Genomic DNA, 20,010 nt, shown 5'->3' on the forward strand with positions numbered 1-20,010 from the left:
GTCAAATAGTGGTGGACTATTGGCAATTTCTAGGCACCTCTGGTCTGGTTGATCCAAATCCTCCAACCTGTGGCACATTTATTTAGCGCTCATTTTGTGCCAGCCTGCCTGCTAAGCAACTTATAGCCATTTTTATTTGTATTTATTTATTTTTCTTTTTGAGACAGGGCCTCGCTCTGTCGCCCAGGCTAGAGTGCAATGGCGCAATCTCGGCTCACTGCAACCTCCACCTCCCGGATTCAAGCGATTCTCCTGCCTCAGCCTCCCGAGTAGCTGGGATTACAGGGGTGCACCACCACGACCGGTTGATTTTTGTTATTTTTAGTAGAGACAGGGTTTCACCGTGTTGGCCTGGCTGGTCTTGAACTTCTGGCCTCAAGTGATCCACCCGCCTCGGCCTCCAAAAGTGCTGGGATTACAGGCATGAGCCACCGCGCCCCACTATAGCCATTTTTAAACTGTCCCAAGTTTCTGAGGAACCGGAATTGTTCACCATTTGACAGAGAAGAAAACTCTGGCTCAGATACTCCCCTTTTAGAATTGTTTCGGGGGCTAGCTCGTCCGTCAAACTTTAAAAAAATAACAACAGCATGCTGAGTTGCAGTTAAAAGAGCTGGGGTCTGGAGGTCGCTGGGTTCGGGGGCGCTGCCACTCAACAGCTGCGCGGAGCTGGGGACGCGCAAGGGGAAGCAAGTTCCCAGCTCTGTGGACTCCAGGTCTGAGAAAAATCCTGTCGGTATTCAGCCACCCAATGTTCCCATCAATACGATGAGAATAATGGGGACAATAGCCACCACGTCCGGCAAACTCAGGCGTGAGCTGCGAGGACTCGGTACCGCCCGGCAGGGGGAAAGCAGGGCCTGGAGGCCGAAGAGCCCCACTCGCACCCACCACGTGGAGCCGGCCGGGCCTGCGGCGAAGCCGCAGGGCGACTCCCGGGGCGCGGAGCGGGGCGGGGGCGGGACTAGCACGTCCCCACTCCGCCGACGCCTCTCCCAGGCCGCGACACCGGCGAGCCGCTCCGCCCGGCCACCGTGTCCCTCAGCACCCACGGACGCCGGGAGAGGAGGAGGTGGCGAGGGGCACGGCCGGGAGGCGTGGCCTCCGCTTCCCCTTTTTTTTTTTTTGGTCCGCCTAGCTAAGGAAAGGTTCCCCTGCGCCTTTAAGAGGCCGACGCGGGCAGCCGATTGGCCCAGACGTCTCGGTGACGTCACGCCGGGGCCGGAGCCCTCCCCCTCCCGCCGCGCCGCGCGCTCGCGGACAGTCGGCGCGCGGGCCGGGCCGGGCCGGCGCCCCTCTGCCTCGCGAGCTTGGCGCGTTGCCCCGGGCTCCGGGGGATGCCCCCGGCCGAGCCCTTCTCATGGCCGCCGACGTATTCATGTGCTCCCCGCGCCGGCCTCGCAGCCGGGGCCGCCAGGTGCTGCTCAAGCCCCAGGTGTCCGAGGACGACGACGACTCGGACACGGATGAGCCGTCCCCGCCGCCCGCCTCCGGCGCGGCCACCCCGGCCCGGGCCCACGCGAGCGCCGCGCCACCGCCGCCTCGGGCCGGGCCGGGCCGCGAGGAACCTCCGCGCCGCCAGCAGATCATCCACAGCGGCCACTTCATGGTGTCGTCGCCGCACCGAGAGCACCCGCCCAAGAAGGGCTACGATTTCGACACGGTCAACAAACAGACGTGCCAGACCTACAGCTTCGGCAAGACTAGCTCCTGCCACCTGTCCATCGACGCCTCGCTCACCAAGCTCTTCGAGTGCATGACTTTGGCCTACAGGTAGGGAGCCCCGCGACCCCCTGAGGCCCCGGCCGGAGGCCCCTGTTTGACAAAACAAGCGTGGAGGGAAGGGCCGCCTGGCAACCCCGTGGCTTCATGCATTCCCTTTGGGTCTTCCTCCTTCGGGAGGGTTTATGGATCTGGGGTTCCCCGCGTTGCCAGAGGAGCCGGGGTCCTGGCCTCTTCCCCTGCCAGCAGTGCCGGGGTCCTTTCGGGTTCACGTTCCCCATCCAGGCCCTCCCCTCCAGTGTCCTGGGACCACTGATGTTGGACGAGGAAGAGGTATAAACACTGGCTGCATCTTGTGTTAGCCGACTCTATCGACTCCTTCCTCCAAACGCTTTGTGTGTTTCCCCCATATCCAGCAGTGGTCAGGACCACCTGTTCGGGGTGACTGGAGGCTGGCTCTGCTGTTTAATGGTTGTGTAACACCTCGGAGCCTGTTTCCTCCTTTATAAAAGGGGAATGACTGTAGTGTCTGCCTCCAAGGGGCTGTTGTGGGGATGGAGTGAGATCGGTAAATTGCTTATTCCAGTGCTTGGCCAGAGTTAGGTGTCCCTGCACCTGGAGGCTGGCCCCCTTACAACCTCATCGGGAGGCCCTCCCCCATCTCGGGAGGGCCTTGGGTGCCTCCTAAGAAGACTTTTGGTGCCACAGCTGTTGGAGATGCAGTCTGTCCTTCTGGCAAGTTGGAGGGTTTTCTGGCCGGTCCTGAAACATTATATGAGGGAGATGTCATTGTTGAGGGCAGACATCCCAGACACCATTCTGACATGTGGATTCGGCTCTGGGCAGAGATTCCTCTTTCCCAAGTCACAGAAAATGCCTGGCCCTCAAAGATTAAAGCGCTTTTTCACTCTCTCTCCCTTTCCCACTATGAATATTAGGTATTTGCTGCAGGTAACTTTTTTGTCTGCGCAACAGAACTTCTTTGGACTGGCAGCAGCGGCCTTGAGCAGCTTGGCCCTGCAGAAAGCTCATGATAGGATCTCTGCTGAGTTAAGCTTATTGCATTAGGAACTGGACTAGCGGGGGCTGTCTTAGGTCTGCTCTGGAGGCATCTCGGGAGAAGTTTCCTAGGAGACTCCATAAACAGCGTAATAAAAGAGCAGGAATATCTTGCCCCCTCTCACCTCACCTTTTTAAGAGAGCTGTGAGCCCCAGGCATATCCAGGTTTAAATGTTATGCTTTTACCTGAAGTTAAAATATTAAATACTTAGCCCTGGATGGCACCCCCCTCACCGCCGCTGTCCCTGGAATAAACGATTAGTCAACTTGTTCTTTGTTATGTTCCTGAAACACCCCTATTTCCTCTCTTGAAGGTTTCCCTGATGATCTGTTCCCGTAGCTCCTCCTCCCATCCCCCTTACCCGGCACATTGGTCAGTCTCTGCTGATTCTCTGGTCTTGCCAGTTTGAGCTGGCACTGAGCCTGTAAAGATGTTCTGCTTTTTAAAAAACAAATGGTGTTGAGGCTGCAGCCCTGTGCGCCCTCCAGTCTCTGATTTTGAGCAGTTCCACTGGAATCAAACCCGACTGGATCGCAGCATATGCTATGCCTCGAGAGAGCCTTTTCAAACAAAGCTCGAGGTGAAAGACTGGAATGTATCTTATTAAGAAAACTTAATCCTCTTCTTTATTTTAATATAAACTTCTACATATACAGGGAGAGAATGGATGAGTCACGGGGGGCATGGACTGGAAAGGTCTCACCTGAGTAAGCTCTGCTAAATGAAAACTAAATCAGTGTCCCCTTTGCACTCTGTTTGGATAACCTAAAGGCTTATTAAACAACACCAAATAATTTTAGTAATGGCATTTTTTTTTCATTTCTCTCAAAAATATTTTGGCAGCTGGCCGTTGCTCAGTTAACTTTCTTGATTGCAAAATGCACCATCAGTTTGGTGCAAGAAGCTTATCTTGCTCTCTTGGCTCTCTCACTTTCGCTGCTTTTCCCTGTGCCTAAGGTCTCCTGCTGCCTAAGGTCGGCCACCTAAGGTCTACCACCACAGGCCCTCGGTTGGGATCTGTCCAGTCATTTCTCATGAAGATGCCCTTTGTCTGTCTGTGTGAGGCTGGTTTGTCCAGTGCTGGGTTTAGTTGGCAGTGTAGAACTTTGGTATGGATGACAGACGAATGACTCAAAACCAGTTGTCTGGGCTGTAGTCTGTGGCACAGAAAGAAACTAGAGGAAGGTGAGTTTCTGACCCCAGCTCTCCTAGTGAGGACTGCTACCTGGCTTTCAGGGAAGGAAGGTTGAGATCGGAGGCAATGCGGGGCGTGGTGGCTCATGCCTGTAGTCCCAGCACTTTGGGAGGCCGAGGTGGAGGATTGCTTGAGCCCAGGAGTTCAAGATCAGCCTGGGCAATGTAGCAAGATCCCCATCTCTAAAAAAGAAAAAGAAAGAAAGAAAAAAAGGGACTGGGGGCAGGGCAGAAAGAAGACTTAACCTCAGAGCCCGTCTGGCTTCCATCCTGGTGGGGTTCATGCCTTCCCTGCCGGCTGTCTGGGTCCTCCCCCGCTGCCGGAGCTGAGAAAGGCCAGCTGGGTCTCCTCTTCTGTGTGACTGTTTCTGGCCTAGGTTCTTTCTAACTTCAACTTCCTGTCTGTCCTCTGGCCTCTTCGTTCTAGCTGTCTAACTCTCCGTGGTACACTCTGCTTTTTGTTGTTGTTGTTTGATTTCCTGTTAGCTGCTGCCTCCCAGCTGTTTCCAGATGAGGTTCAACAGCTCTCTGGGGAGGAACTAAGTGCAGGGGAAGTTGTGGTTATTTTTTACCAAGTCCTGAGAAGTGGCCTAGGGATTCTGACTGTGATCCATTCCTGAACTGGCAGGGCTTCACCTCCTGAAGGGTCTTTGCCCGGGGCTGACTTTGGGTGTGGAACAGGGTGTTTGAGGACTTGGATGTGAGTGTGCCCAGGGCCTGCTGGGTAGGGAACCGTGCAGATGGGATTCCTTGTCCTTCTCACTCAGTTTTGCTGAGAAGCCCTGTGGTGAAGGGTCTTGATTTGGTCCAGAAACATGTGCTCAATTATTGGGACATTTTGGAGAGAAGGGGTTGCCTTTCCCCGAGGCAAACCAGGTGTTAATGATGGAAAAAATCCCTAAGCATACCTTATCTGAAGTCTAAGAATGCTATTCAATGGGAAAGATAAAATTTCCCTGCAAGGTGGAAGTGAGGATCAGCAGAGATAACCTCTGGGAATGGAGCTGGGAATGGGGCTAGTGCCTGGCAAGTAACACACAAGAGGAGGGTTTAACGGGCTCCGCATAGCAAGTGGGTTATGGCAGAATTTTAGTTCTGCATCTGCATTCATCTGACATTTATGAGGAGCCCGTGTCTTATCTATGAACTGAAGGAAATAGTGTATCTAACCAGGGTCTTAGCTGAGCTTTCGAATGCCTGCTTGACAAATACTAAATAGAAGCATTCTTGATTTGGCCGGGTGCTTTCTGAGGCTCTACAATGGAGCTATGTACTGTAGAACATAGTTCATGGTTCTTGCCCTCTTGACACTGTAAGGAATGTCACACATGTATATCCTTCACACAGAATTTCCTTTTTTTGAGATAGGGTCTCGCTCTGTTTCCCAGTCTGGAGGATAGTGATGTGATCACAGCTCACTGCAGCCTTGACCTCCCAGGCTCAAGCAGTCCTCTTGTCTCAGCCTCTTGAGTAGCTGGGACTGCGGGCACGCACTACTATGCCTGGCTAATTTTTTATTTTTTGTAGATATGGGGTGTTGCTATGCTTCTCAGGATGGTCTTGAACTCCTGGCCTTAAGCAGTCCTTCCACCTCAGCCTTCCAAAATGATGAGATTCTAGGAGTGAGCTATTGTGCCCAGCCCCCACCTACAGATTCTGAACACTTCTAGTGTGTACCTTTTTGTGGTTGGTTTTGGTTCCATTTCTTTGCCTTTTTAGAAACTCCTTATTTCAGGGAGCGTTGGTATGAATATTTCCGGTGGTGGGGGGAAGAGATAGTCTTTTTCTGTATTTAGAGATAAGCAGTTTTTGGAAAATAGGTTTCTGTTTAAGAAGTGGGTGTTTGGAGAGACTTAAATTAGGGTTTGTAAGATAGCCTTGGGATGTAAGTTTCTAAAAAGTGGCCCCCTCCACGAATGCTTTGTATAGTAACCCTTCATTCTTTTTTTTTTTTTTGAGACGGAGTTTCGCTCATGTTGCCCAGTCTGGAGTGCAATGGTGCGATCTCGGCTCACTGCAACCTCTGCCTCCTGAGTTCAAGTGATTCTCCTGCCTCAGCCTCCCAAGTAGCAAGGATTACAGGCATGCACCACCACGCCCGACTAATTTTGTATTTTTAGTAGAGATGGGGTTTCTCCATGTTGGTCAGGCTGGTCTCGAACTCCCAACCTCAGGTGATCTGCCTGCCTCAGCCTCCCAAAATGCTGGGATTACAGGCGTGAGCCACCGTGCCCGGCTAACCCTTCATTCTTGATCAAAGCGGGAATCTATGCCAGACTTAAGGAGTAGCAAGGGCTAAAGGTTAGAGCGCTGTGTCCTCCAAACTTTGAATTTTCAATAGAGGTACTGTCTAATGCTAGGCACAGTTAACCAGTTGTAAATGGAAACCTTTCATGCAAATACTAAATTGGTTTTTCTCTTTTGCAGTCATACGGAAGATAAGCAGTGTTTCTTCTCCTGCGTTCTTCAGTCTTTAACCATTAGATGGTGTGCCGTTGCAGGGTGTGCGCTGAGGTGGGAGCCGGGGCTGCAGAGATGAAAAAACACAGTCTCTCTCCTCAAGGGGCTCACAGGCTAGGTGTGGGGACAGATAGTTATAGAACAGTTAGTAAGGGCTGTGATAACTGTGACCAGGTCTTGTGACACTACCGGGAAGGATATCTCAGCCAGATTGTGTGTGTGTGTGTGTGTGTGTGTGTGTGAAGGATATCTCAGCCAGATTGTGTGTGTGTGTGTGTGTGTGTGAAGGATATCTCAGCCAGATTGTGTGTGTGTGTGTGTGTGTGTGTGTGTGTGTGTGTGTGTGTGTGTTGACATGACCAGAAGCAGTGCGGTTGGTTTTCCTGACATCAGGCTTTAATGTGTATCTCCCCTTTCGCTGTTAACTCTCAAAGATTACCGATTACATTACCCAACAGGAAGCCCCAGTGCTCCCCGCTTTAGCGGTGTGGGACCAAACTTCCATTGCTTGTAGACGCTGGTTGGTTCATTGCCCACATGCTGGAAGGGGAGGAAGGAGAGGAAGGGGAGGAAGACCTGGGGAAAGAGTCCAGGTGACGAGGTTAGAGGAGAGGATGGAGGGAGGTTATTTTCCGGGTGGGAGAAGAAAAGAGAATTCACACAGACTGAACATTTATTATGTTCCACATTCTCCTTCCATGACCTTTTTTTTTGTTTGAGACGGAGTTTCGCTCTTGTCACCCAGGCTGGAGTGCAGTGGCGTGATCTTGGCTCACTGCAACCTCCGCCTCCCAGGTTCAAGCGATTCTCCTGCCTCAGCTTTCCAAGTAGCTGGGATTACAGGTATGCATCACCACGCCCAGCTAAGTTTTTGTATTTTTAGTAGAGACAGGATTTTGCCATGTTGGCCAGGCTGGTCTCAAACTCCTGACCTCAAGTGATCGGCCAGTCTCGGCCTCCCAAAGTGCTGAGGTTACAGGCGTGAGCCACTGTGCCCAGCCTCTTAACATGATCTTAAGCAACTCACACAACAACCCTCTTAGGTAGGTGGTGGTGGAATCCTCATTTTAAAAAATAAATAAGTAAATAAAAAATAAAAAACCAAAGCTCAGACGTTAATTAGCTGTGTTACCGAGAGGTTACACAACTTGTCCACGGAAAAGTGTCTCGAGGAGAAAAGTGACCTACCTTATCTGCCCACAAAAGCCCGGCTTCTGTTAGAGGAGAGTGCAAATGCCAGTTCCTCTCCAGAGGGGGAAACCCAGATGGGGAAGGTGGATGCCTCAGTCCACTCCATGTCTCTCTGTGGCTGCCCTCCCTGCTGGCGAAACCCTGTGCTTCCCAGAGTGCATGAACATCACATCCCCCAGGAAGCCACCCTGATGTCATTCGGCCTGTGTCATTATGTGATCCCGGCTTACCAGAATCCTTGCTGTCCTCACCTTTGACTTCTGCGCTAAGCCTAACAGCTTCGGCACATCCTAGGAGATTAAGAATCATCTGATGGATTGAAAGGGACACTCAGGGACCTGGAAGCCAACTTTATAATCTGTAGTGAATTTTTTTTTTTTTTTTTTTGAGATGGAGTCTCGCTCTGTCGCCCAGGCTGGAGTGCAATGGCGCGATCTGGGCTCACTGCAACCTCTGCCTCCTGGGTTCAAGCGATTCTCCTGCCTCAGCCTCCTGAGTAGCTGGGATTACAGGCACATGCCACCATGCCCGGCTAACTTTTGTATTTTTGGTAGAGATGGGGTTTCATCATGTTGGTCAGGCTGTTTTTTTGTTTGTTTGTTTTTCTTTTCTTACTTGCAAGCTAACAAGTTAAGTGAATTGTGTTTATCTTGAGCTCTGCAGGGACAAACACAACCTTTGTGGAATGGTGCTTTAGGGGACATTGGCATGGAGTGAGACAACAAGAGAAGTGCTTTTGCTGGATGGTGTTCGTATCGTGGCTTGCTTGGACAGGTGTGGTGGGCAGATTAATGGCCCCCCGAAGATGTGCACATCCTCATCCGCAGAACCTGTGACTGTGCTGGGTTATCTGGCAAAGGCGAATTAAGGTTACAGATGGAATCAAGGTTGCTGGTCTACTGACCTTAAAATAGGGAGATTATCTGGATTATCTGAGTGAGCCTGGTGTAATCACAGGGGTCCTTAAAATTAAGAGGGAATCTAAGAGAGAACCAGAGAGTGAGCAGCAGAGGAAGGACGTCAGCTGCTGTTGGCAGCTTTGAAGATGGAGGAAAGCCACGGGATTGGGAATATGGGCCCCTCAGAGCTGGAAAAGGCGAGGGGACGGGTTCTCCCCCAGAGCTTCTGGGAAGAACGCAGCCCTGCTGAATCTTGTGAGACCCAAATCAGACCTCTGACCTCTAGAACTGTAAAATCATAAAGTCTGTTGTTCTAAGCCACTAAGTTTGCGGTAATTTGTTACAGTGACAACAGGAAACTCATCTTCACTCTTCTCCCACCACATGAGAGCAGAGGAGCCCACCCCGGGCTTAAGATTGAGCTATGCCGTGGGTCCTCGGCACCAGCAAGAGGATCTAGTGATAGGAGGGCCCTGGTTATAAAAGGAAAGGTTTGTAAAGTGGATCCTTGTTCCCTGGTATAATTTCTATAATAGAAGTATTGTAGAAAGTTAATTTTCCTTTTTTTAAAGGATTTATGTGATGGCTGATGAGAGCCTGAGCTCTCATTCCCTAGAATCAAATTACTTCTTGGGTATAAAATGTGCAGTCCAGATAGCCAGTGTCTTAGGTGATTACTTTCTGTATTTTGTTGGAGTTCTGTTGTCTGTGATTAGAATTCAGGCCACCGGGTGTGTGTTTTTTGGCAGAGTTCTCTAGCCGCGTGGATCAGGGACCCTCGTGCTGGCCTGTGGAATGGGGGTGCTGGTCACCTCATGCTAATTCCAGGACTGCGAGGACTGGCCGATTTCAGTGGAGACTGGTCCTGGGTTCCAGGCAGTGCTAGGTCCCCCGCAGGGGAGATGCTCTTCTTCACTGTCCGGCCAGATGCCTTGAAGAGACTGGCTCTCACAGGCCAGCCCTGCCGTCTTTGCAGCCCTGCTTCTTGTGCTGCTGCTGGCTGTCACCCACCACCCTGTTTCTTTTCTGGTACAAAGCTCTGCTCTTGGGAGCTTCTGGATCCGCCCAGCTTGAGCCTGCCGGGGCCTGTGTCTCACATATGGACCTTGCTATGAGCTTCCTGGGACCATCAACACTCTTGGCGGTTGTCTAATTGAATTAGCCCCATGAAGGCTAATTGAGAGGGAGCCTGGCTGGCCGGGCCCCAGAGCATGAGGCTGGCTATGATCTGGGTTTGGCCGCCCCAGCACAAATGCTTTTTCCCTCCAGAAGTATTAATCAGGCACACCCTGTTGTGTGCAGGCACGGTTCAAGCCCTTGGGGATACAGTGGTAAGCAAGGCGGGTTAGTCCTCTCCCCTCATGGGACTTCCATGCTAGTGGGGGGATTGTCAGCATATCAGGTCTTATATTGTGAGTGCAGGCAAGAATAGAAAGAAGATGAAGGCTAGAGAGTACTGGGGCTGGGGAGGGTGGGTGGCTACTTTAGGCTGGGTGGAGAAGTCCTCTGGGGGAGGTGACCTTTCTGGGTGAACTCTGAAACCTAAGTGTCAAGTAGGAGCCAGGCACGATGGTCGTTCCAGGTGCGGGAAGAGGCCCAGGCAGAGGCCTTCGCTGGAGTGAGCTTGGCGCATTGCAAGGTTAGAAAGAAGGCCGGCTTGGCCAGAATGTAGAGGGCAGGAGTCAGTGGCAGGAGGTAAGATAGAAGAGGCAAGGGGCCTTGTGGGCCAGGGTAGGAAGTTAGGAGATGGTTTTGGTGGCACTGGGGAGTACTGGTTTATCTCCACAGGGCGGCTGGGGCCAGTCTACAGGAGACGGGTCTAGGGAGGGTGAGAGCAGGAGCGAGGCTACCAGTTGGGCGGTTATGGAGCTCCAGCTTCAGACTAGGACGGTAGCAGCGAGGTGGTGAGGAGCTGGATTCAGGGTGGTGTTTGGACTTGCTGGTGAATTGGACCTGGCAGATGAAAGGAAGAAAGGAATCAACAGTGACTCTGAGGTTTGGCCTGAGCAGCTGGGGCCATTACTGAAATGAAGAAGGCTGGGAAAGGAGCGGTCAGCTGTGAAGCTGGGGTATGTCACGCTGAGGACACCACAGTGCACAAAGCTTGGCTGCCTGGGGGTTGCCCTGACAGCCAGAGCCGTGGGCGGGCAGCTTCCCTGAGAAGGGCTGAGGGCTGTCAGTGTGGTGGACATCACAGCCGCCTACTTTGCCCTACCCAGGTGCCCTAGGTTTCTTCTTGCTCCCCTGCCCCTCCCCCTCTGCTGTCCCTCTCCCGGGAAGGCTTTGGAGTTTGGAGCTTGCGTTCTGAGTGGCGTGGAATATGCATCTCCTGCGGGCTGTTTCTGCTCAGCTGAGTCTGGTGGTGCTGGAGAAATACTGTCTGCTTTGAATACCCTAGAGACATCTCCAAGCCCAGCATTGTTGATGTATTTGGGAGTTGACTGCACCATCAGAAAAATCTTCTAGAAGGAGGCAGTAGAGAAAGGGTGATTTTGGTAGCTCCAGAAGGGGCTCCAGCATCTGGAGAAAGAATTCTTCAAGAGGATTCCATGTCATCCGCCTTTAAGTCTCGGAAGTAAGCATGAAGAATCCCAGTGGTGAGGAGGAAAGGCTGAGGAGTCAGAAAAAGCTCCTACAAGAAGATGGAGCAGCTCCTACAAAGAGGTGGCTGTGGGTAGAAGCAGCCGCCTGGGGCAGTTTTCAGGCATTGGAGAGGAAAGCAGCTTCTCTGTTGAGGAATATGCTGCAAGTAGGCGATCCACTTTGAAAGCTGGTTACTATTCCTTCCTTCTAGGCCTGTGGGTGGGGAAGGAGGGCAGCCGTGTTTGCTCTGCTCCCATGAGGCAAATTCGGTCACCAAAACAAAAAAACAGCTTCTTATGTAGAAAGTAGGGGAATTAGCCTAGTTTTCGGATATTCACCCAGTATTCTAGCTTTTTAAAGAACAGCCTGAAGAGGCTGGGTGCAGTGGCTCATGTGTGTAACCTCAGCACTATGGGAGGTTGAGGCGGGAGGACTGCCTGAGCCCAGGAGTTTGAGACTAGCCTGGTCAATGTAGTGAGACCCCCATCTCTACAAAAAAAAAAAAAAAAATTAGCTGGGTGTGGTGGTGCCTGTCTGTAATCCCAGCTGCTGGGGAGGCTGGGGCAAAAGGATCCCTTGAGCCCAGGAAGTGGAGGCTGCAGAGCTATAATCATACCACTGCACTCCAGCCTGGATGACAGAGCAAGACCCTGTCTCAAACAAGCAAACAAACAAATAAAACAGAACAGCCTGAAGAACCTCTTCATATGGTTACATGGTCACATGGTAACCAGCCCATTGACAATGGGCTGCCTCATTTTAAGACTGGCAGTTGGGACCTGCCCAGATAGCTTGATGCTAAGCTTTTTAAAGAAAGTGAATCAATAAATTCCTTTTATTTATTAAAAGGAAACGCTTTCAATGCATTCTTAAAACAGTATATAATTATCCTAGCTTGGTGTTTTAAACAACTGTTTTCTAGTTGAGTAGCAGGGTCTTTTAAATTGCCTCTTTTGTCTTTAAATTATCAAGCAGATCTTTCTCTGCCTTGAAGCAGAAAACTCTTTCATCTGTTTGTAGTCAGGCTTTTTTCTTTTTAACACAACTTTCTGTAAGTGTAATTTACATAGCATAAAATGCACCCATTGTAAGTGTAAGGTTCAGTGATTTTTTTTTTAGTTGTGCAGTCATTGTCACAGCCCAGTGCTGGGACATTCCATCACCTCAGTAAGATCCCCAGAGTACATCCATGTTGTAGCACACATCAGGTATTTAGTTCATTTTAATGCCGAATAGTCTTCAGTGTTTTGGATGTACCACATTTTGTTTTCTTGACATGTTTTTGAGGAGACACCTAGTACCTTTGTTATTCGGGTATTGACTTCCCATTTCTTGTAATAAGGCTCTTATAGAATCAGCTAGGAACTTCCTTACAGGATGAGAAGAAGGAAATGGCTGTGAGGTATGTGGAAAGATGATGGGATTGGAAGCCACAAGACAGTGGTGTGACTGGTTAGCATCTGCCCCTTAGCTCCTCTAAGTCTTGGTGCCCATGAGGGTGGAGGATGCAAGAGAGAGAGGGTTAGACTGGAGTCATGGTTACCAACCTTACTCTTCTTCCATGGCTTTCTTTTTTGAAAGATATTACCTTAGGAACAAAGTGCATTCAGTAATTTAAAAAGAAACAAATTACCAGTATATGCCACAACATGGATGAATCTCAGAAACATTATGTTGAATGAAATAAGCCTTACCCAGCCGGGTGTGGTGACTCACACCTGTAATCCCAGTACTTTGCGAGGCCGAGGCAGGCAGATCATTTGAGGTCAGGAGTTCGAGACCAGCCTGGCCAACATGGCGAAACCCTGTCTCTACTGAAAATACAAAAAATTAGCTGGCGTGGTGGCACACGCCTGTAATCCCAGCTACTCGGGAGGCTGAGGCAGGAGACTCTCTTGAACCCGAGAGGCAGAGGTTACAGTGAGCCGAGATCCCACCACTGCCCTCCATCCTGGGCAACAGAGTGAGACTGTCTCAAAAAAAAAAACAAAAAACACATAACAAAATAAGATGGATTAATGGATGGAGAGATGGCTTAGTGGTTATAATTGTAAGAATTCAGGTGGTGGGTACTTGAGTATTCATTGTACAGTTCTTTCGACTTTCCCTGTATGTTTGATAATTTTCTTAATAAAATGTTAGGAAAATTGCATTTATTTGAAGGATGACCATCATGGCTTTATCATGAGCAAGTAAATACTTTTAAAAACATTGATCTACCTGAAGCTATCTTCCCAGAAATAAAAAATATTGAAAACAACTTTTGCAATGAAGTACTGATGCATGCTGCAACATGGAAGAACCTTGGAAACACTGCACTAGGTGAAAGAAGCCAGACACAAAAGACCACGTATGTGATCTGTTGATGCGAAAGGCCTAGAGTAGCAAACTCATAGACACAGAAAGCAGAGCAGTGGCTGCCAAGGGCTGGGGAAAGGGAAAATGGATAGTCACTGCTAATGGGTTTTTTTTTTTTTTTGAGGCTGTGATGAAAATGTTCTAAAATTAGGGTGGCGATGGTTACATAACTCTGAATATACTGAAAACCACTGAACACTTTTAAAGGGTCACTTTGATGGTATGTAAATTATGTCTCAATAAGCTGTTATTGTTTAAAAAATATTGAAAACAGTTCTGATTTTCAACATTATCTTTAGGAATCTGACTTGGGAAGTGCAAGATCAGATGATCTTGGAGATCTTAACTATGTCAGTGTCTAGAAATTCCATGATTCTTTATCTTTACTGTGTACAGTAAGTGGAGGAGTGTTTGGGAAAGTGACCTCCTTGGAGCATTCCTTCTAGACTGAAGATGACGTGGGAATTGGTTTCTTCAGCTTGCACCAGAGCTTGCCAAATCACTCTCTGTAAAGTTAGTTTGTTAAGACCTTTACGGCCGGGTGCAGTGGCTCAGGCCTGTAGTCCCAGCACTTTGGGAGGCCAAGGCCGGTGCATTGCTTGAGCTCAGGAGTTTGAGACCAGCCTTAGCAACATGGCAAAACCTTGTCTCTGTTTAAAAAAACAAAAACAAAACAGAAAAAGACTTTTTCTTCTTTTATCTGGGTCAAGGGTCACAAACTTAAATGCTCACAAGAGCCAGGAAATAGGATATCTGTAAGGCTAAAAAGAACTCTTCTGTTATTTATTTTCCTCCTTTTCATAAAGTCATGGTTATGGAGAAATCTCTCTTTGTTATGAAAACTGTAAGCATCAACTGCAGTTGACTTGGTCTCAATGACAGGCGGTAGGGAGTAGTGGAGACTGTGGTGGTGAACTAGAGTGTTTGCTGAAAGAGCAGCCATCACTTAACTTCAGGTGATTCTTGCCATGTGGGAATGTGAGCCTAGTGTTATGAGATTCGACATATTTGAAAAACTGGAGGAAATCTGGATTTAAGGTCTGAATTCAGCTATTAGGTATTCTGGGGGTGTGAGTTTAATCTAGACTGAATCTGGTTTAGAAGTGAGTCTTGGCCTAAGCGATGAAGGCGGTGTGCTGTTTGCCACAGAACGGCTCTGGCACAAGAAATATTTTTTTTTCCTTTTCTTTTTCTTTCTTTTTCTTTTCTTTTTTCTTTTTTTTTCTTTGAGACAGGATCTCTCCCTGTCACCCAGACTGGAGTGCAGTGGCGCGATCTCAGCTCATTGCAACCTCCACATCCTGGGCTCAAACTGTCCTCCTGCCTCAGCCTCCGAAGTAGCTGGGACTACAAGGCATGCAGCACCATGCCTGGCTAATTTTTGTATTTTTTGTAGAGACAGGGTTTTGCCATGTTGCTCAGGTTGGTCTTGAACTCCCAAGCTCTAGCAACTCATCTGCCATGGCCTCCCAAAGTGCTGGGATTACAGGTGTGAACCACTGAGCCCAGTCAAGGTAGTTTTTTTTAGGTGTTCTTACACTATGTCTACCTTCTTGGCCCTGCTCTGTTTAAAGTCACAGGACCATAATCTTCTGAATACCAAATCTAAGACTGCCTGGTACACCCGAGAGGTATGCATGTGCCTAGGAGACAGTTAGTTACTCTGAGTTATGAGGAGCTGGGGTGATGATTTTAAGTATTCTTGTTCTGGGAATGGAGGGTATATTCTCCATTTTGTGAAATTCTTGGACTATAGGTTACATTCCATTTTAAGCTATCACCCCTCAGCATCACCACCATACTTGACTAAGGTGGGACTGTTTGCATAGGGTAATTTTGGGATGGGGGAAAGGGACAATACTTTGAACTCTATAAACGGTTGATTTGGCTGGAGTTGAAACAAAATTACGACATTAAGTTAGACTGAGGAGGGCTCTGTCTTGACTCTTGTTTAGTTTCTGACCTGCACATTTTATGTTATGTTACCTATCTTCGGCTTTGCTTCCCCAGTGTATGTGTTGTTGTGTATGATGTGTGTTGGTGTGTGGGATGTGTGTGGGGTGTGGTGTGTGTGTGGTATGTTTGTGTGTGTGGTGGGGTGTGTGGTGTGGGTATGTATGTGTTGTGTGTGTTGTGTGTATGTGTGGTGTGGTCTGTGTATATGTATGTGTGGTGTGTGTGTATGGTGTGTGTGGTGTGCGTGTGTTGGTGTGTTTGCTGTGTGTGTTGGTGTGTGGTGTGTGTGTGTTGGCGTGTGGGATGTGTGTGGGGTCTGTGTTGATGTGTGTGTTGGCGTGTAGGGTGTGTAGTGTGTGCGGGTGGATGTCTGTGTGGTGTGTGGTGTGTGTGTGGTGTATGGTATGTGTTGGTGTGTGTGCAGTGTGGGTGTGGGGTGTGCGTTTGTGCTGTCTGTATGTAGTGTGTGTGTGGTGTGGGTGCGTGGAATGTGTTTGCAGTGTCTGTGTATTGTGTGTGTTGGTGTGTGGTGTGTGTTGGTGTGGGTGGTTATGTGTGTGGTGTGTGTTGGTGTGATATATGTGGGGTGTGTGTATTGGTATGTGTGGGGTGTGTGTATGTTTGCGGTGTGTTTGGTGTGTGGTGTGTGTGTGCGGTGTCTGTGTTGGTGTGTGTGGAGGGTGTGTGTGTTGGTTTGGGGGGTGTGTTTGCGGTGCCTGTGGTATGGGTGTAGTGTGTGTGTTGGTGTGTGTGGTGTGTGTGTTGGTGTGTGGTGTGTTGGTGTGTGTGGATATGTGTGTGTGGTGTGTGTGTGTGCGGTGTTGGTGTGTGTGGTGTGTGTGTTGGTGTGTGGTGTGTTGGTGTGTGTGGATATGTGTGTGTGGTGTGTGTGTGTGCGGTGTTGGTGTGGGGGGTGTGTTTGCGGTGCCTGTGTGGTGTGTGTGGTGTGTGTATTTGCAGTGTCTGTGTATGTGGTGTGTTGGTGTGTGTCGGTGTGTGTGTGTGGTGTGTGTTTGCGGTGTCTGGTGTGTGGGGTGTGTTGTGTGTGTTGGCATGTGTGTGTGGTGTGTGTGTGTTTGCAGTGTCTGGTGTGGTGTGTGGGGTGTGTTAGTGTGTGTGCAGGGTGTGGGTGTATTTGCGCTATCTGTGTGGTGTGTGTGTTGGTGTGTGTGGTGGGTTTGCGGTGTCTGGTGTGGTGTGTTGGTGTGTGTGGTGTGTTGGTGTGTGTGTGGTGTGTTGTGTGTGTTGGTATGTGTGTGGGGTGTGTGAGATGTGTATGTTTGCAGTGTCTGTGTGTGGTGTTGGTGTGTGTTGTGTGTGTTGGTGTGTATGGAGTGTGGGTGTGTGTATGCAGTGTCTGGTGTATTGGTGTGTGTGTGTTGGTGTGTGGGTGTGTGTTTGTGATGTCTGTGTGTGGTGTGATGGTGTGTGTTGTGTGTGGTGTGTTGGTGTGTGTGTGGTGTGTATGGGTGTGTGTATGTTTGTGGTGGGTGTATGTTTGCAGTGTCTGTGTGGTGTGTGTTGTGTGTGTTGGTGTGTGTGGGGTGTGTGGGTGTGTGTATGCGGTGTCTGGTGTGGTATTGGTGTGTGTGTGTTGGTGTGTGGGTGTGTGTTTGCAATGTCTGTGTGTGGTGTGGTGTTGGTGTGTGTGTTGTGTGTGTGGTGTGTTGGTGTGTGGGTGTGTTTGCAGTGTGTGTTGGTGTGTGGTGTGTTGGTGTGTGTGTGGTGTATGTTTTCGGTGTCTGGTGTTGGTGTGTGTGGTGTGTTGGTGTGTGTGCAGGTGTGTGTGCGGTGTCTGTTGTGTGTTGTGTGTGGGGTGTGTTGTATGTGTGGTGTGTTGGCATGTGTGTGGTATGTGTGTGGGGGTGTGTGTATGCGGTGTCTGTGGTGTTGGTGTGAGGTGTGTTATGTGTGTGGTGTGTTGGTGTGTGTGTTGGTGTGTGTGGGGTGTGTGGGTGTGTTTACAGTGTTTCTATGGTGTGGTGTTGGTGTGTGTGGTATGTATGGGGAGTGTGTGGGTATGTGTGTGCATTGTCTGTGGTGTTGGTGTGTGATTGTGTGGTGTATTGGTGTGTGTTGGTGTGTTTGTGGGGTGTGGGGGTATGTGTGTGCGGTGTCTGTGTGGTGTGGTGGTGTGTTGTATGTGTTGTGTGTGTGGGGTGTGTGGGAATGTGTGTGTGGTGTCTGGGGTGGTGTTGGTGTATGTTGTGTGTGGTGTGTTGGTATGTGTTGGTGTGTGTGGGGTGTGGGTATGTGTGGGGTGTCTTTGTGTGCAGTGTGGTGGTGTGTGTGGTGTGTTGGTGTGTGTGTTGGTTTGTGTGTGGGATGTGTGGGTATGTGTGTGCAGTGTCTGTGTGTGTGGTGTGTTGGTGTGTGTGGTATGGTGGTGTGGGGGGGGTGTGTGTGTTTGCAGTACACACTCACACATGCACACTTACTGCTTGTGCAGCCGCCTTGCACAGGTTCCTTAGGATTCCTGGCTCTGGCTTTTGGATCTGATTTGGAAAGGTGTTGGCAAGTAGCTTTATGGTTCTTAAGTGCCTTAGCATAGGCCTCTAATCCAGATTAAAATAGCGTTTGTATTTATCCGCGACACAGTGCTTCCTCTGCGGAGACATGTTTGCTGAAAAGTTGGGGAATTCTTTAAAGCTTAGGACCTTACTTTTTGGAATTTGTCCACATCTTTCAGGCCTCCTTCCAGATTTTACTCATTGTTATTTCTCTATGTTCATAGTATAGTTTTTTTTTTACATTTTAAAATTAAAGTTAACCTTTTCTTTTCAAGTTGCATTTCAAATTATCATAGAAAATCAGAAATATAGGTAAAGCTAAAAGAAAGAAATAAAAATTACAACACCCAGAGATAACTTGTCAGTTCTTTAGTGTTTATCCTTATAGACCTTGTTTTTTATTTTTATTTTTTGCATGGTGAGTATATATATATTTTCCTTATTTTTATTTTTATTATTATTATTTTTTGAGACAGAATCTTGCTCTGTCGCCAGGCTGGAGTGCAGTGGCGCGATCTCGGCTCACTGCAACCTCCGCCTCCCTGGTTCAAGTGATTCTTCTCCCTCAGCCTCCCTAGTAGCTGGGACTACAGGCTTGGGCCACCATGTATTTTTTCCATTTAATAGAGTGTGAACATCCCTCCAAGCCACAAAATATCCATCTGCAATTTTTTATTTTTTAAAGATAGGTCTCACTTTGTTGCCTAGGCTGGGCTGCAAATGTGTGATCATAGCTCACTGCAGCCTTGAACTCCTGGGCTCAAGCAATCCTCCCGCCTCAGCCTCCCGAGTAGCTGGGACCACAGGTGTGCATCGCCACACCCGGCTTCTGCAGTGTTTCTTAGTGGCTGGATAGTATTTCATTGTGTGGATGTACTACTGTTTATTTTCTCTCTCTCTGTTGATCACCGAGAATATTTCCCTGGTGTTTTTGGTAACGTCTCCCATGTTTCTGGGCCCCTGTTCCATTCATCTCTGTTTTCATACCCCTGGTTGGCTACTTTCTCTGAAAATGTCTCTGCTTCCTCCTCCTTCCTGACAGGAGCCTTTACCTTGGGAAGCTTTCAAGTCTCTAAAAATGGCAGCAATTCTTATCACCACTTTAGGCACCCCTCCTTGTCCCACTGTCCCACCCTCCCAGGACAGGTGTGTCTAGGGGAATGGTGGTCAGCAGGCGCGGAGCTGAACGGTGGCCTGTTTATTCTGAGTCCGGGAGTGGAAGCTCCTGCGCTTTCACATTTGTCCAGCAGCCTGCTGTGGGGCAGGGGTAGAACGCACAGTCAGCAGCATGCCCGCAGGACTGATGCCGCAGCTTGCATGCCTTGTGGTGCTCTGCTGACAGACCCCCGAGGCTGTGACCGCAGTGTCCCCGAGGTGACTCCTGCCCTTGGCTGTTCATTGTGCCTGAGGTAGGGAGAGCAAGGCTCTGTGAAAGTTGTGATTCCAGGTGTGAGTCCCCGCAGCTGGCGTGAGCTCTCACGTGGAACTGGAATGCTGCGGGTACATGTCCCTGCGAGTTACAAAACTGGGGAATGACTTGGTACATGGAAGGAAGAGCTGACTCAACGCTCTGAAAAATGATTTAAGTATTTTTTGTCAGGTTGAGTCCGGAGATGCCGCTGTCTGGCTTGGCAGCCTTGCTTCTCAGCTGCTCGCTTGTGGTGCTTCCGTGGGCCTGTCTGTCCTAACACTTGCATTGTCGGAAGAGTGCTCGGCAGAGGAGCTTTCGGCCGAAGGCATGAGGACTTTGGTTATGGGTGTTTTTTTTTTGGGTGGACAGGGTCTCGCTCTGTCGCCCAGGCTGGAGTGCAATGGTGTGATCACAGCTCACTGCAGCCTTGAACCCCTGTGCTTAAGCAGTCCTGTCACCCTGGCCTCACTGCAGGTGTGAGCCACTGCACCCAGCCTTAATTTTAAAACATAACCAGGGCCAGGTTTGGTGGCTCACGCCTGTAATCACAGCACTTTGGGAGGCTGACGTGGGAGTATCACTTGAACAGGAGTTCCAGATCATCCTGGGCAACATAATGAGACCCTATTTTTACAAAAACTAAAAAATTAGCCGGGTGTGGTGGC

General features: G+C 49.4%; 1 protein-coding gene across 6 annotated transcripts in view; it reads left to right on the forward strand.

The window, feature by feature from the left end:
* The first annotated feature begins 1,231 nt into the window (after nucleotides 1–1,231).
* Nucleotides 1,232–20,010, forward strand: part of MLXIP (MLX interacting protein) — a 68,454-nt gene continuing 49,675 nt past the window's right edge. For 4 of the 6 annotated variants that reach the window (XR_008670447.2, XR_010129441.1, XM_063694419.1 and 1 more), the window contains exon 1: nucleotides 1,232–1,773. Coding sequence is in view for 4 of the 6 variants with exons in the window: in XM_063694419.1 (XP_063550489.1) it covers nucleotides 1,361–1,773 (413 nt within the window). In the remaining 2 variants the exon portion in view is untranslated. The remainder of the gene's footprint in view (nucleotides 1,774–20,010) is intronic. The other 2 variants (XM_019039022.4, XM_019039023.4) reach the window with 1 other exon arrangement.

Source organism: Gorilla gorilla, chromosome 10, assembly GCF_029281585.2.
Source record: "Gorilla gorilla gorilla isolate KB3781 chromosome 10, NHGRI_mGorGor1-v2.1_pri, whole genome shotgun sequence".
Taxonomy (NCBI): domain Eukaryota; kingdom Metazoa; phylum Chordata; class Mammalia; order Primates; family Hominidae; genus Gorilla; species Gorilla gorilla.